General features: G+C 37.0%; 1 protein-coding gene across 1 annotated transcript in view; it reads left to right on the top strand.

Moving 5' to 3' along the window:
- LOC146004460 (uncharacterized) overlaps positions 1-17,841 on the top strand; it is a 33,444-nt gene that overhangs the window by 10,822 nt on the left and 4,781 nt on the right. Inside the window, exons 4-7 of the mRNA XM_083143316.1 lie at positions 2,378-2,505; positions 4,056-4,961; positions 12,498-12,725; positions 16,657-16,678. Of these exons, the coding sequence (XP_082999442.1) occupies positions 2,378-2,505; positions 4,056-4,961; positions 12,498-12,725; positions 16,657-16,678 (1,284 nt within the window). The remainder of the gene's footprint in view (positions 1-2,377; positions 2,506-4,055; positions 4,962-12,497; positions 12,726-16,656; positions 16,679-17,841) is intronic.

The raw sequence follows: 17,841 nt of genomic DNA, 5'->3' as shown, positions 1-17,841 counted from the left end.
AACTTTTCACGGCAGACGTAGAGTGAACAGTGGATGCATATTTTTCTTTTCCTGATTTTCATTCTTCATATCTCTTTCTAATTGTCTTACAAGCTCTTTATCACGTTGTTCCTCCTTCTTGAAACCTATGAATTTGATCTTCTGCCATGTTCATAATTATAGGGGAAAATCCAATACTATTGTTAAATCTATAACACAAGAAAGTGCGCATGGTCAAAAGCACCGCAGATGGAACTGAACTGTGCCTTTTAAATGGCCACTGTTAAATTTTTTTGGCTAGCCAGAGCATCTCCCACATGTCCAGCATAGATAAGGTGGGGGAAAAGAGCCGAAGAAACACGTATGTGCAAAAAGGCAAGCAAAGAAACAAATTTCCGGTCAAAGCCCCATCATGCCCATTCTCCCAGGTTAAAATATGTGAAGACTGTGTGGTGAAATGCATTTTGCACACTGCTTCTTTGTCTATTGGCATTCATTGGTCTTTTTTTCAGAACAGAATAAAAGCAAATCTCGTTCTTGTTAAATAGAGAAATGTGGATATATGTGTGGGAACAAGCTGCAATATTGATCAGGAGCTCTTATTTTCACTGACGTTATAATTTTCAGTTATTTTTTCATCGCCGCAACCATTTGTGGATTTGTCATAGTGCACCACTTTTCGTCTGATTGCTTGAATTAAGTTATTTTATGTTGCTCTCCTGCCACTTTTGGCTAACCACGACCTTGAGGATGAGTGTTATGATTTGATGAAATTGATGGACACTCGTGAAGAACACCCATGCTCAGCTGAGATTCGAACCTGGAACCACCGGGCATCATAGAGTACTGTACTTAGCACTACGCCATGGAGGTTGGCTCCACTTTCATTATGCACAGACACTGATGGATGTGATTCATTGAGTGAACCATGGGCAACAGCCATGTGACTAGCTTTGAATCAATATTGTATTTAGTAGCACCATAACCAACTAACTTTCGAAGACCATCCCTCCTTGGCAGAGAGTGTTAGGTTGCCAATTTCCAATCTCGCCACCAAAGTTCAGGTTTGAATCCCAGCCCTATAACAAAAATGCAAATGAAGACTACTGGCACCTTGGTTTTTTCTGTATCGCCTGTTAGTGAGTAGATATGAAGAAAAATCTTTTTTTGAAGTAGTCCCTACCTTTTAGACCATTTGGTCACTACCATGGTCCACATGTGACCAGAGAATGTGAGAGAAAAATTAAGCATGACAGCAGAATTTGGAGCAAAAATATGGGAGGGTAATCTTTATGGAAAAATGCATTTTTGAATACTGTATTTACGCGTGTATAGTGTGCGTGCGTGTATAATGCGCACTCTGGTTTTGGATGGGTAAAAGTGACGAAAAATTATATCTCGTATATAATGCGCAGTACAATCCAGTTTCAAGAAATTGCTTTCTTAGTTGTAGGTTGTAAATCTGTTGCTATGCTGGTCAAGAGTGAATGATGTCATACCTATTCAATTGCTAATTCCTTATTTTTCAAAATATATACTTTTTCTTTCCGTGACTAATGTAACATTTATACGAGGCACATTCAGGACCTTCCAAATAGCAGTTAGCACAAGATTTCTTCCATTAAGGAATTTACTGCTCCATGTATGTCATATTATTTGGCCAGTAATACATTATATTTTTTTTTATCTTTTTCCTTATGTTTTATTTCATCCAAAGTACCATAAAAATCAAAACGTTTCTTCATTTTTTGATGAACTTATTTCAACCGCGTTTCACATTAGTGTCGTTATCTTGTATGGAATACTGTTTTCATATTCAGAAACTGCAGGATTCAAGCTTTACAACGATATATAACATGATAGGGTTCTGTAAACATGAAAAATCAATGCAAGTGTCCCAAAATCATGGAATACCCTGTACGGTTTCATGTTGGCTGTCTGAATTATTCCGTGCATAATACGTACCACAGTTTTTGGGGGCAAAAATTTGGAAAAAAGTGCACATTATACATGAGTAAATACGGTATACTGGGTGTACCGTAAGAGTAATTTTGTTGAGATGGGTTTTTCTGAGAAAGGTGTTTAAATATTGCTGTGGATTTTACCAATTGATAATCTTACCTTTGTGGACCTCTTCAGTTGCATAGTTTTAACGATCCTGCCTTGTAATCAAGGCTGTCCGGGTTTGGTACTTGGTGGAGCTCCATAGTGGTTCAGATCCCACTTTAAACTGTAGGTCCAGTTCCGATTAACTTACCTGTGCATCACGGGGATTTGAAACAATTTAAAAAAAACAAAAACTAATTGATCCAAGTACATGTACCTTTCCAAGTTAGTACATTTGTCTAGTTAGGGGTTCACTTCAATTTTTTTTGTTATTAAGAATCTTTCTTTGCAGCATGGAAATTGTTCCTAAAAGACAAACCAGTGAGTATCGACGTAAGAATGGAAAGCCTAGAAATAAAAACAAATGGTGTGATTTGAGGCCTACAATGTTTCCGTTAAATGTGGAGGAATCTTCTTGTGGTGAGTTTTATTTCATTGTCCGTTACGTTTCTTGTATCAGGCAGCTAATGAATTGAGAAATGGGTGGAGAAGGTAAAATATATATACTGGTGATGTACAGTACTGGATTCATTCCACTTCATAACTTTGTGGGATTATAGGCAAAGAAGATATTTAGGAAATTTCATATTCACATTGAGGAAGTTGTAAGCTAAAATGCCAAAGCTGCTACAGAGTATTTAACTCCACAATCTTGCCACTGGAGGTAATGATTTGCTTTATTTACTTCGCCTTTTGGGCCACTTTTGGCTAATTTGCGAAGACTGGGATGAGTGATGTGATGAAATTGATGAATGGATACGCACAAACATCCATGGCCAGGCTGGGATTCGAACCCGGGACCCCTGGCATTGTAGCACGATGTGCTAACCACTCCGTCATGGGGGCCGACTGGAGGTAATGTGTTTAGAGTGTTAACCTGCTCATGGACAAAGGTGTAGTGTCTTGAATTTATCTACACATTATTTGTCCTCACCATCCCAATTAGGACGACTAAATATTATGGATATGCCAAATTTGATTTCTGATATATAAATATTGAGTGAAAACTCCAATATGCAAACCAATTCCAATATTTATTTATTTATTTACAAAATTTTCAAAATATTGATATAATTGTGGTAAGTTTAGTTCTATACATTGTTTGGTAACGGTTCCTATTGTTTGATGATTTCTCCTAGCACAAGACTAATTATCGTAGCATTTTGAAAATCATTGCCCCACAAAAGTTGAACCTTCCTTAAAGTAATGAGCACTGGACTCTTAAAAGAGTTATATGTTGAAAAAAAACTTGAAAATTACCTTACGCAAGCATGCACACTTCTCATGGAGAAGATATTCTACGTTGACAAGCGACAGTAAATATCGTAGAAGCGTGGGAATGAATGTAGAAGTAAATCGGAACCTTAGTAGAATGCATTTAGGGACTTTAACCAAACCTAACGTGCCTAACCTAACCACGAAAGCATATGTTGAACAAAATCTTAAGTAATCACTAAAACTCTGCAGTGTGTGTTAACAGATGTACATCGAAACCGAACCATGTAAAAATTGCATTTGTAGCATGATGAAATTGCAATGAAAGGAACTTGGGCCCATTGTTTTTCTAGTCTGTTTAAAGAAGATCTATTAAGTGTGGCTTTAAATTCTGTTGTCCTGAAATGAAATGTCTATTAATTGCTGTTGTTTATTATCTGTATGACCCATGTAATATTGTGGGACATTCAGTGAAATTCCAAAAGTGTATTTTGAGTGACAAGAGTTCAAATTTTTGCATGGTTAGTAGTCTGTGCCATGCTTTGATTGATTTGGTTACTTCACTTTCCTGCTACTCTTGGCTAATCGTGACAACTAATGTTCCAAATTTTTTGTTTCATTGCATACTGAGTTTTGTACAATGCAGTGTGTCATAATAAATTCTTGTCCCTGAAGTGGGATATAGTTTAACCTATTAATATTTAGTCTGAAGCTTGGTTGTGTTGGTGTAATGCTGTTCTTTTCTCTGTTTGCAGATAGTTCTTCATATACTGGTGAGGACAGTAGTGTATTCCTTCATTCTCACCTGAACAGTACAAAATATCCTGATGGAAATGCCAAAAGTGAAGGAAGTAAAACTAGTAACCACAGGAACAAAACCCATTTATCCCAAAGCCAAATCAGTCAGACTATTCCAAGAACAAGTACACCTCACTCTAAAAGGTGTGACGAGGTAATTTCTCCGACATTTTCTCCCTGCATTAACAATAGTGGTTCAAATTTACCGAAGGTGAACAAGTTGGATTCTGAATCAGATAGCAGTGGCATCATACCGTCTTCTGTCGAAGCACCCAATAAACTGTCCGTGCTCTTGAGGTACGGCAAGTGTTCGCAGAGCGAGACACTGTCTGTCAGGAAGTGCAGATTGTTTCCGAGGACAGCCGTTTCAGCTGAAACTCACACTAGTGCATCGGACAGTTCTAGTTTTCATAAAGGTGAACGTGAAACGCACAACAATTCAATCAAGACGAGGCACACGTGCAAAAATACCGGTGAAAACAGCATTTCTTGCGTTAACTCTCAATTGGAAGTTGGTTCTAACTCTGACAAACTCATAGATAGCAACAGTAGTTGCAACTACATGACTGAGGATTTGGTAGACAATTCTGTACAAGTTACAAATGTGTGTGAAGACCTGGATATTTCAAAGTCTCTTCACAGCTTAAGTATTAGGGAACAGAATCCCGACATCCATACAACGATGGAAGACTCTACAAGTGTGATTAATATTAGTAGTACTTGTGACGAGAATGAAATTGTAGGGGATTTGTCAAACTTTGAACAGTTTGAATGTCGATATTCTCTTCGGCAACGAAAAGTCTTTCAACCTATTGCACTGCCTAAACCTGGGGTTAACGTGTATGAAGATCAACGATCAACAGGTAAGTTAAAGGTTGTTTTGATTCAAGTATTTGATTGCGTTTTCAGAATGTAATTGTTAAATTTTTATTAGGACTAAGCCTGTGCAGATGTATTTTGTTATTATGTAACAGGTACGAGGTTTGGCTAGAAAAAAACTGGATTGATGTTGCTATTGGCAAACAACGAATGCGCGAAGGTTGAGCAATGCATGATTCTATACTACCATACCCTGGCTACAGAATGACTAATTGTCCTGGGTGCAGGCCTCTCAGTTTCGCTGTGGCACTTGGACAAAGCGGAACGTGCGTCTGTGCTCCGTCGGAAAAATGCTGAGTATTAAAAATGGAACAGAGTGTCAATATGAAGTTCCTTTACAAACTGGGGAAATCTGCAACAGAATCGTACGACATGTTAAAATCTGTGTACGGGGATGAGTGTTTATCACGCACACAAGTGTTTGAGTGGTTTAAACGGTTTAAAGAAGGACAGGAAATGATCCAAGACAACCCACGTTCAGGACGACCATGCAGGTCGAAAACTGAAACAAACATTCAAAAAGTGAGTGATGTGATTCGAAAAGATCGTCGATTGACCATTAGAGCAGTTGCTGAAATCACAGGAATAGACAAGGAAAGTGTTCGACAAATTTTACACGAGAATTTGAAGATGAGTAAAGTGTGGTCAAAACTCGTGCCAAGGAACCTGACATTGGAACAGAAGGAAGCTCGAGTGAACATTTGTACGGACACTTTGAAGAACATTGAAACAAACCCTACATTCTTAGAGAGAGAGAGTGATAACCTGTGAAGAATCGTGGTTTTTCATGTACGACCCTGCCACAAAGCGCCAATCAATGCATTGGAAGACCCCGAGTTTGCCACGTCACAAGAAAGCTCGCATGAGCAAGTCCAAATTCAAAGCCATGATGATTGTCTTTTTCGACATTCGAGGCATTTTGTACGTTCATTGGGTACCCGAGGGTCAAACTGTAAACCAACATCATTACATTAATGTGAAAACCCTTCGTGAGCGAGTAAGAAGACGACGACCTGATTTGTGGCAACGGAAGTCATGGATTCTGCACCAAGACAATGCTCCTGTCCATACGGCCCTGTCAGTAAAGACATTTTTGGCTAAATATGGCATCCCAGTGTTAGAACATCCACCGTATTCGCCGGACCTTGCTCCCTGTGACTTCTTTTTATTCCCCAGAGTGAAGTCCGCCCTAAAAGGAACCAAATTTGAGACAGTAGAAGCTGTGCAAAGAAAAGCGATGGATGTAATGAACATGATCTCCGAAAATGACTGGCAACACTGCTTCCAGCAATGGAAAATTCGTATGGAGCGGTGTACAGATCGTGCAGGGGAGTACTTTGAAGGAGATAAAGTTCCTGTTGTACAAAATGCCGAATAAAAGATTTCATAGCATCAGTCCGGTTTTTTTCTAGCCAAACCTCGTATTTTAATATTCTGATCTAGTTCTTGAGGCATAGTCCATACCAATTCAGGCAGGCGGGTTACCTTCATAGTGTCAGATGTTATTGAATTAAACATATGTTAAAATTCAGGACAAAGTAAGAAACCCGTATTTTTTTGTTTTGTCCAAAATAAATTCCTGGCCCGAGATACAGGCTACCAAAGATGGCACCTCGGGCTTCATTTCTCAAGTGCAATTTTCGGCAAAATATTAAAATGCTGTATCTCTGGAACGGTTCAAGATATTGTGTTGTTTTTTTTTATTTGAAAGAGAATAATTTTCTGATTAAAATGATAACCTCCATTTGGAAATATGTGTCCAAGTTCTCTTGCTCTATCCTTCTGAAATTTTGTTTTGAAAAATCAAAAATAATATATATTTTGAAAAATGACAATCCCAAAATTTTTTTTTTACTGTTGATCAGTACCATACAGTACTAAGTACATTCCCTGAAAAGGAGAACTTCCACTTTGAGTTTAACAGGTTTTATAAGCAATGTTCATATAAGAAGTATTCCACATTGGAAGATCAAGATTTTATGCACTACAACTTAAGTGGGTGGTTCCACACCCACCTAGAGATGTCTGTTTGTGTATTGTGACAATTTTGAACTTTGTGTGGTAACTTTGAAAAACTTACTTGAAGGCGTGACATATGACACCTTCGTTGGACGTTTGAAGTCGTTAGTAGTCTGTGATGTAGAGCGAGAGACCTGTTTGTTTGAGAAATGTGGTGACTGCCCTGGAAAGGGAGGACTTGTCTTACAGACACTTGGTCTGGAAAACATAGCAGATGACTCTTCAGAAGTTACATGTGTGAGGTAATTTCATAGTTTATGCAGCACTCTTCACGCTACTTAAAGAAGTAAAGTGCATTGCAAATGAACATATTTCTGAGATACGTTCAATAAATCGTTGGCCTGCTCAATTCAGAAGTAGACTCTAATGTAAGTTCATGCCCTGACGTGCTGACAAATCTTTATCTATATTTGGTTCAACTCTGAAAGATAACAGGACACTGCTGCTCTGTGGCCGCAATACATTAGGATGCTCGATATTTGTCGGAATTTCATTAAAGGCGAGCGTATTGGGAAGTGGGGTTTACATCTTGAATCAGTTACGCAAATTTTCTCCTTTTGCTGCATCAGAGGCAACACCTGTGCTACAAGTGCACGTCTGTATGTAGAGGAAATGATGAAATTTAAAATGTTGGCACCAGGTATGTACGAAAAATTCTGCAATGGACTCTAAGGCAAAGTGACCGGTTTAGAACTGCACTTTAGCATATTATTTTAGTTGAATGTGGCGGTGATTAGGAATGGGGTCATAGGGAGCAGTCCCCCCCTGTATACACACTTTTTGTCCCTGCACTATGGTCTCTTAATGCTAAGCCTTATCTACCAGTAGATTTGACCCAAAATAATCTGCCTGAATTCCATTTTCAGTACGCTTCTCTCTAATTGCAGTCAGTAGAAAGTAAACTATCCTTTCCAGCCCTGCTCACTTAAGACACCTTTGTGAGTGTCCATTCATCAATTTCATCATATCACTCATTCCCATCTTCGCATATTAGCCAAAAGTGAAGCAAAGTAAAGCAAATCAATCAATCACCCAATATCATAGGAAATGAAACACTTAAATTTAGGGAAACTCATGCCTCTGCATTAAACTACATATCTCTTCAAGCCCTGACTCGAGAGTCGTTTTCACTTTCAGAAGAGACCACGGCGCTTATGGAGAAACCGCACAGTGTTGCCAATACAGCGCTAGCTCCTGTCGCCGGGAAATGATGACCTTCCTTCACAATGAAGGTGTTACATATTTTGTATATATAATAATAATTATATGTAATTATTAACATTAATATTATACTGTGAACGTTACAGTTACCCTTTTTACTATGATCCATTGCGATCACTACACACGCGAGTGTAATGCACGAATATGACACTTCAGAAATCACTTAAAAAAGTAAAAATCACAGAGCTCACACAAATGAAAACACTTTTTCGGGAGAGGGAAAAAGTCTAAACAGACCAAAGCAGATCTCTCACTCAAGTAAGGGGACCCTGGCACATGGGTTAGATTCAAGTTGCAACCCAAACAAACAAATGAGTTATGGCCCATGTGAACTGATAAGACATGAATGACTCAAGCAAGGCATGTCATATTTCTATCTTGAAGCCCCATATTTTGTCACGTGTTGGAAAGCTTTTCAAAGGTTAATATGGTGTCTATGAATTTATGTGTACGTTGGAAAATGAAAGGTGATCTTCATTTCAGTATTAATGTCGACAGTAATGTAAACGAAAACAACGTGTATTTGCGACAGCGCTAATGTTGCTCACAACAGCAGCATTGGAAATAATTGTCAATTATTAAATTTAAGTAATTTCAATTCTATTATAACAAACTGCATGAAGTTCATATTTTTACTGAATGGAAATAAAATAACAACTGGAAAACTTGGTGGTGATTAGCCGGAATGCTGAGGTGAGTCAGCTCAAGATGGCCAGACAACTTCTCCTTACTTCGTGCGCAGTTTGGGTTAAAAAGAAACTCCAAATGCATGGAAGTAATATTTCTGGGAACCTTTGAGTGGTTATAAAAAAAAATTTCATTATTTTCTCCACAACTTTGTCGCTGGAAGTTTTTACTTGGAATTACAGAACAAAAAATGTCCAGCAACGACATTTTCTACTGCACGAATATAAAAAATCTCCACTTTCTTTATTTGAATATTTTTTAATGCAAATATGCTTTAAAGTATTGATAAATTCTGAGTACCACCGTCACCTATGACAATTAAAAAACAGTGTCAATTTTTTTCATAATGAAAGCTTCAATTTTACGGCATGTTTCAACGTTAGGAATGAAAAAATTGCAAAAATTGTGTTTTCACAGAAAATTTGCGTTTTTAATTTATCTAAAATTATGTAAGCAAGTTACCAGTTTTTTGTGTTCACCATCGTATTCATTACAAAATTTCCTGCAAAACTGCAGGTACCGATTTTACTTAAGCTAAATTTGTAAATCCAGAAATTTGACAACAGCGCGCTCGTATTTCCCATAAGAAAAGCATTGCCCGTAAGAGCCCATTGTATCTTCTGAACGTGAAAACGACTCTAGAGGCACGAAACAAAGACCAATCTCTAAAGGAAATCATAAGCTATGATTTTGGTTCAGCGACTTTAGGACGTAAATTACATATTTTCTGTTTTTTTTATAAGAAGTCAACTTTTACGCTGATTCTAAAAATTAAGAAAAATATTTGAATCTTTCTAATTCAATTAAGATTTATGGTAGCTCTATCAGATAAAAAACATAATTTAGCAAATTTTCTGTTTTTTCATTTTGGTTATCTTTACTTTTTGTGTACACTGTACCGTTTTCGAGATATTAATTATTTTTAATTTTTAAGTTGAATTTTTGCCGCCATTTTCCAAAATGGCAGATTTTCCCCAAACATTTGGATGGTGGATTTTAATATATTATTCACTATATCATTCCCCACAATCTGGCACAAAAAACATTTGTGTTGCAATAATTTCCGTGTTATGCTTTTTTTTTCTTTTCTTTTTTTTTTTTTTTCCTCCCTGTTGGTTTCTCTACTATGATGGGTGAACCTATATTGTACGAACTTTAAAGAACCAAGAAAGAAGAAATTTCATTTGTCCAACCAAGATCTCTGAAACGGCAGGAGAATATTCAGATTCACAACCTACAAAGAGGGATATTTTTGTCTTGTGTGTGTAACTGTGACTGGTGGATTACAGAGGTTATAGATATCAGTTGCGAGTTAAATGAAATCGTCGTGAACTTTATGCTACCACATGGACCAGCTGCTGGATATAGGCACCACCGCCAGTGCTCACTTCCAATTCACGATGTTTTAATGATTGTGGGTGCCCCAGTTCCTATTGGTTCAACAGGAAGGCATCACTCAATATCAAAGGAAGATACTGATGCAGTTGAACAAATTTTTAGTTAATTGAATTGCTATTTTCTGTTCTAAGCTTTGGAACCTGTAATATGTTTTGGAATTTGCACATGTAATTTGGAAATTGTAATATGTTTTGAAAGCTGTGCCTGTTACTTATCTTTATGAAGAATTAAAATGCCATGTCAAATAAGACTAGATTTTGATTTCATGAGACCAATATGCGAGAATGTGGAAATAGAAACTGGTTTAATGGCATTTTTTATTTTTAAAAAAAAAATTCGAAAATTATTCTCTTTCAAATAAAAAAGAAACAGAACCAAAATATCTTGAACCCAGAGATAGAGCATTTTAATATTTTGCCGAAAATTGCACTTGAGTAATGATGCCTGAGGTGCCATTTTTGGACAAAACAAAAATACGGGTGTCATACTTGGTCCTGAATTTTAACTTACATTTAATTCAATAACATCTGAGACTATGAAGGTAAGATTTTTTCTTTGCCTGCCTGAATTGATATGGACTAGAGCAATATTTTCTGCAGTTCAAGTTCCACTACAAACAAAGTCTGATCGTGATCGAAGACATCATCTGAAGCTGAAGTACATACCTGTTGTTTAGGCTTCACTGCCTAATATCTTTTTCAACAATGCATATGTTACCAAGCAGCAATTAATGGAGAAAACAAGGTAGTGGTAGGGAAATTTCACAAGTAATGTATTTTGTTGGTGTTCTGTGTAGCGTAGAGGAAGTCAGTATGCAGTTTTTGTGAAATGTGTTACCCAATCTTGTGCCAGCTGGAGTATGATGCTGGTGCCCAGCAAAATGATGTATCAGCCAGCGATGTATTAAAATGAAATTTTAGTTTTCTATGGGTAAGTGGTAAGTGCTTGCTTGCATTTCCTTTAGCTTCGCTATAACCTTGAAGTCCCCTACATCTTACCCATGGTTTGTTTGCATACGAAATAAATACAAATTCCGTAAAAGGTTTTCTCATATTATTGCACATGTTGCATAGGTGTGCTCGTATGTTCAATAATTGATGTGATCAACAGTCATCTACATGCCTGATATGAAATCATCAGTGGGTCCCAGGTTCTATACCCGGAGGATGCACATAGCACAGTGGTTTGGATCCCACTTTAAACTATAGGTCCAGTCATGATTAGCCTCTCTCTGCATGAACAACAATTCAAACATCGGACAAGTGTCTGGATGATAGCAAAAAATTTAAGAAAGCATAATTTTAGTTGCAAAGGATGTTTCTTCCGAGTCAATGTTCTCACCTATCCCTTGTGAACTGCACTGTTCCATGAAGGCACAGAGGCGGGGCTCCATTCATTCATGATCTCTGTGATACGTTAGGTTATATGTTGAGCACCATGCTCTGGCCATCATTTCTCACCAGGGCAAGATTTCTGAAACCTCTGAAAATATACAAACTACAGGATTTTCCATCACTTAAAGTAGCGCCGCTACTTCCATGTTAGGGTTTCAAATGTACTGTCGGGTCTATAATTATTACAGACTGGATGAGCACCAGTGCTGTTTTATGCAGGGGAAATTGTTGGAAAAATTCCCACCTGGACCACCGCATATCCTTTCATGGAAGTTGTCCAAGAATGTTCGATAACATTGGCGATGGAATCTTATTTAATGATAGCACATCACTAAGAGAGAACCTGCTTTCCTGGGCTAGGCCCTCGGAGAGCCCTTGCATGATAGAGTTGTTTTTATTGTAAAGGGACAGGGTGTTGAGGAAAATGCAGCAAAACACGAGACTGGGGTTAACACAATACTAGTACTGATATATTGGTATCAGTCGATACCAGTTATTAGTACAAGAAAAAGTCGAGAATTTTGAATTTGATATTTTGTACTCCATTCTAGTACAACAGATTCCATTGCAGTAGTACTGACAGAGACAGTTCCATGCAGCAAGAGTGAAGAATCGTGCAAAATGGGGCTGTTTCGTTAGCTTAGTTGGTAGAGCAATTGCAGAGACCCAGTTTCAAGTACTGGTCGAGCATTCATTTTTTTGCTGAAATTTCAATGTAGTAATGTTGCTTAAATTACCAGGTGCATGTCAAATGAGAGATTTCTCATGGATTATGTCATGGAGAACAAATTTTTATTTCAGGGCTGTTGCAGAGTTGCCATTCAAGTAAGAAATGTAGTGAGGAAGATACAGAGTCTTTCACGAACCCATCCAAGAAGTTGCACGATGTCTCTCGGAGCATCAGACTGAAAAGAAGATCCACCCTTCAAATTCTCCCTGGAGATTATTTGGAGAACAACTCTAAATGTGTGTACGAGTCCTTGGAGCACAAATTTGGAGACATTTCCGGCAGGACTACAGCCTTAAGGGGTAAGCAATCATTACAATTTTTAGTACGTCCACAGTGTTGCATCTTTCATGCAGGTTAAGGTAACTACTCTCACACTATGTCTGACATGACGAGTCATTTTGTTAGGTAAAATCTAATTGCAGATTTTGTCCACGTACGCAGTAGGTCTAAGGTTTTTATAATTTTGAAGCAGGTTAACAATACATAATGACAGTTTACAGCTGAATGAATGCATATGTGAAATTAATGTATCATTTTATATGTTGTGAATAGAGTCGGTTTGTATTACCTTAAATGCATTATTTGTCACTAACCTGACCTTTACACTTTGAACTGCACCAGTGGCGTATTCTCCAATAGTAAACCAACTTTTTAATATATAGCCGGGAAATTTGAAGTTGTCGGAATTCTATTGTTGTTTAATTCTACATAATAAACATATATAATAATTACATAACAATTGTTGTGGTAAACCGGGCAAAATTTTCAGAATATGCCACTGAACAGTGCAATTTCTGACAACGTATGCAATGTATGGACATACAAATTACAAACATTATTTTCGCATTAAATAAAATAATTATTAGTAGTTAGATGTTAGAAATTCATGTAATCAGCATTTGCAATTATCCAGATTCACAAATGTCTCGCTTCGTGCAGGTTGAACACAAACATTTTCTGCACAGTCATTAATCTGGTCATCCAAATTTTTTTGTTTCGGTGATCTCCTGTGTCAGAATATAATCACGTTTAATTTAGAATTAAAAATATTGCCACCATGATACTGTCCCCCAGTTTGGAAATTTTGGCCTGAAGTTTTCAGTCTCTAAATAGAGGTCTGTGGCTGAATTGAATGGATTCATCTATGTGCACATTCTTTTGTTGCAAACCATTGCAACGTAACTTGAGTCAAATGTTTCATCTGGGTGCAGCTGCCCATAAAGACCCTCATGTTAAACCTTCCCGGAGTCAGTTTGCAACAAAAATGACTCTTTGCATTGTGTTGGATGTGCGGCGGGCCTAAGAGTACGGTATCGTTGTCTTTTGTATAAGAAACATAATTTCATGTTGAGTACAACAGTGTACTGCATTGAGTATAATGCCTAATAGTCTTTTTTTTTCTTTCATCATAAATTTAAGAATTCCTTCAAATTATTCCCTCCATTTTATCGATGTGCATGTTCAAGGTGCTTCCTGGCCAGCAAATTTCTTGAATTACGTAAATTAAGCTTGTTAATTTTTTTCACAATGAAATATGTAATCAAATCATATGAAAGCTGTACATTCATACCTATTTTCATCTCAGTTGTTTTCTTTTTAATTGTACCTAAGAAACAGATGGTATTGTTAAATACATTCTAATGTTATGGTGGAAACTTAACAGTACACGCACAGTCCTTATTTTGTGAATGTTACTTAAAAGCAGTGACTTGATAGTAGCAGGTGGACACAGAACAACCATGTGATACCATCAAGTGTAAGTTTTCTTATCTTTTAAACTTTGAACTGCTCTACGACTGACATTCTCTTTGTGTCATACTTGTTAAGGTTGATGGTTTTTCACCAGTTTGTGTGGAATTAGACCCTGATATAGTCAGAAGAGTGTTGTATTTTTATTTCTTACACATAATATTGTACAAGCAAAAACATTTTATAGCTTTCGGTTTGTTAATAAATCAGTTCAGTTAGATTTATTGAACTCCCTATAATATTAATTTGTACAGTTTTCTCATTCGTACGTACTTCGTAAGATGCAGAAGTAAATACACTCCTCACAAAAAGTTTGGATTATTGTTATATTAGGCGATAGGTTTTCATTGATTGGTGTTTTTAAGTCTACTTGATGCACAGTAAAGCTAATCGGGACTGAAACTGCAGTTTAAAGTGAGATCCAAACCACTATGTGCCTCCACTGGGAATTGAACGTGGAACCCCTTGATTACAAGGCGACGACGATAAAGCGTTAGGTGATACCCAGGGTGGCATATGTTGGCGAAAGCACGAGAACATCCAGCAGACAGATAACATGTGTTGTTCAATTCCAAGATCTTGCCTATCACCTATTGCCTAATACAGGGTTAGCCTAAATGATTCATCGGGTTGCAACTCACTGTGTATTTACAAGTATACGACGTACAAAGATGGGTGATACATAGAGGCACATATTTTTGGTATTTAAAAAAGCAAAATTTCGGTACAAAAACAGAGTCGATTTCGGGTTCAAAAGCTGTAAATAAAATGAAATTTCGGTGTTATAGCGGTGAATAATCACATGAAAAGTGCTATATAAAATGACATTTTGGTTTTAAAATTGTGAATATAATCCTAAGTTTGATTTAAAAACTGCACTTATTACACAAAATAAACTTATCCCTTCTAATAGCACATTTATGAAGTTACCAGAGTATTTAGTTTATTCCTGTGTAAAGGGGTTTAATTTTGCTTCTCAAATATTTACAGCAGAATTAATCAATTTTCCGTGAATTGCATAACTCACAGGATACTTCAGACTTCAGAAAGTGTCGCGTCTGTATATAAACAGTAAATTTCGTGTTTAAGAGTTAATTTCGCTTTTTGCAGTTCATTTCGCATTATTTCGTGACAAAACATGGTCACAAAATGCATCTCACACCTTTCAAAAACATGAAAAATTAACACTACAATGTGTTTTTTCACATTTCGTTTTTTCGTCAAAAACGAAATATGCATGCCCCTAGTGATACATGAAAAGATAGATACACTCACAAAGTTCCTGGTACATTGAACATTTGTAGAATGTACCAGAAACTTGGTGAGTGTATCTATCTTTTCATGTATCACCCATCTTTGTACGTCGTATACTTGTAAATACACAGTGCTTTGCAACCCGATGAATCATTTAGGCTAACCCTGTATAACAATATTCCAAACTTTTTGTGAGAAGTGTATTTCCAAATGATTAGTGAAAATTTTTAATACTAAGGCCAAGTTGATACAAATGCTGATGTATCAGTATTGATAAATACTCATAGTATTGATGTCAAATGGTCTTTCATGAGGTCTGCTAAAATGCTGCACAACTCTTTTATGGATTCTAATTATTCTGGAAATTACGCCAAGTTTGAAGTTTCTCTTTTGTGCCAGTTTTGCACGAAAATCGGATTTTTTGATAACATAACATGCATTTTAATATTATGACATACCATATTTACTCATGTATAAAGCACACTTTTTCCCAAAATTTTTGTCCCCAAAAACTGGGGTGCATATGCATGGAATAATTTGGACAGCTAACATGAAACCACACATGTTTTCACATGTCACTGCTTATCACCCATACATCTCAACAGGTGCAAATACGAATCACCAGGTTTGATTTCTTTAGTAACAATTAATTTTAGACCAAGTCTATAAAAGTGAAATGGTGTTTTCACATGATTTTTCACTTCTATCAGAGCGTTTTGAGACCTAGAAAAGCGACACCATTCTTGTAGAATTTGAGCCTGTCTTATTTGTCTGTCGTGGGAGAAATAATGGAAATTTACTTCCTCAAAAATCGTTTCCGCTTTGGATAGTGTCACAAACAGATGCTAGCGACTTCTGGTAACTACATGTAACACATGCATATCAACAGATGTAAATGAAAATTTCTCCCTTGGGTTTTTCAATGTTCACTGGACATCTTCGTAAACAATTTCATGAAACCAAGCGTGTATTCATTGTCACTGAGGAGGCACCTCCTGTCACATGGGATGTGTATCAGTGGTATTTATTGGACGAGAAATAATAGAAAATAACTTCCTGAGCACTGCAAATCCATAACATAATTTTGACTCCGCTTTCTTCTAAAGAATAAACAAGGTAGTTACAGAAGTGAAAACATTGGGATGCTAAGCACAGTGGATGAGGTGGCGTAGGTTGGTGACTCATTGAATACACAAGATAATACTATTCTCCTCTTGGTCCACATAGCAACAGGTGACTCATTGGAAGGGTATGATGTCATTCGCTCTTCATCAGCATAGCAACTGCCTTACAACCTACAACTAAGAAAGTCATTTCTTGAACCTCCTAAATTACACTAATATATGACATTTAAATATTTGTTGCTTTTCCCTTCAAAAATCTGGGTGCACATATGCGTGCATAAATACAGTAATTCTTGATTATTTTAAATCAAAACTCTTGACAAATTGATGCACATAATTGGAATGGAATACTTAGATTTTATAAATTAAATATATTATAATATTGTGCCATTTTGTTAAAATTTTTATTGTATGTAAATGTATAATCTCAATCATGTACTTTTTTAAAAAAAGTAAATGTCTTAATGTACAACTTCTTGTGACTTCTGCAAAAGTTTGATTCAATTGGTAATTCATTTATTTAGGAGATTAATGAACCACCTGGCATTGTATATTGGATCAGTAGAATATTGGTTATTGGAAAATTTTATATCAGCACTTATCTGTATCTCCCAAATTTTCATATCTGCCAATCCCTAGTTTTTATATATATATATATATATATATATATATATATATATATATATATATATATATATATATATATATATATATGGATAAAAGCAAGGAGGGCCAAAAGGGCTAAGTAAAAATCAAATAAGGTAAAAGGAAACACTCACCGGACAGTAGGAAAATTCAAAATTTTCGCTAATTTATAGCATCATCAGTGTGAGAAGAAACAGAAGACGGAACCGGAAGTTGGGGCCCTGCAGAGTTGCCAGGTCCCCATTGAAGAAGAAGCGGTGCGTAGAACGAAAAAAACACTGTTTCGTCACCAGGCTCGTCGTAAACTGTGAGTGTGTAGGATGAGTTGGGAGGGAGGGCGGGAGGGTGGGTGAGGATTGGGCATTACTGGGTGGCCTTGTTCAGGCCAGGTGGAGTGGTTGCACTCATGGCCGATATATAGGCCCTCTCCCATCTTTTGCGAACAGAGGTGTTGGCTGGTTGGGGTAGGAGATGGATGATCGCTACCTGGAAGCAGTCGTTGAAACTGATGTTGTGGTGGTTGGTGTGGACGGCGACAGTGAAGTCCAGGTTGTGGGTGGAGGAGCGGTGGTTATTGATGCGGAGGTTGAGGGCCATTGATGTTTCCCCCAGGTAAAAATCACCACAGATGTTGCAGGTGAGG

Source organism: Lepisma saccharinum, chromosome 21, assembly GCF_977018435.1.
Source record: "Lepisma saccharinum chromosome 21, izLepSacc3.1, whole genome shotgun sequence".
NCBI classification, from domain to species: Eukaryota; Metazoa; Arthropoda; class Insecta; order Zygentoma; family Lepismatidae; genus Lepisma; species Lepisma saccharinum.
Note: the sequence above shows the minus strand (reverse complement) of the source record. Positions and strands in the feature narration are given on the sequence as shown.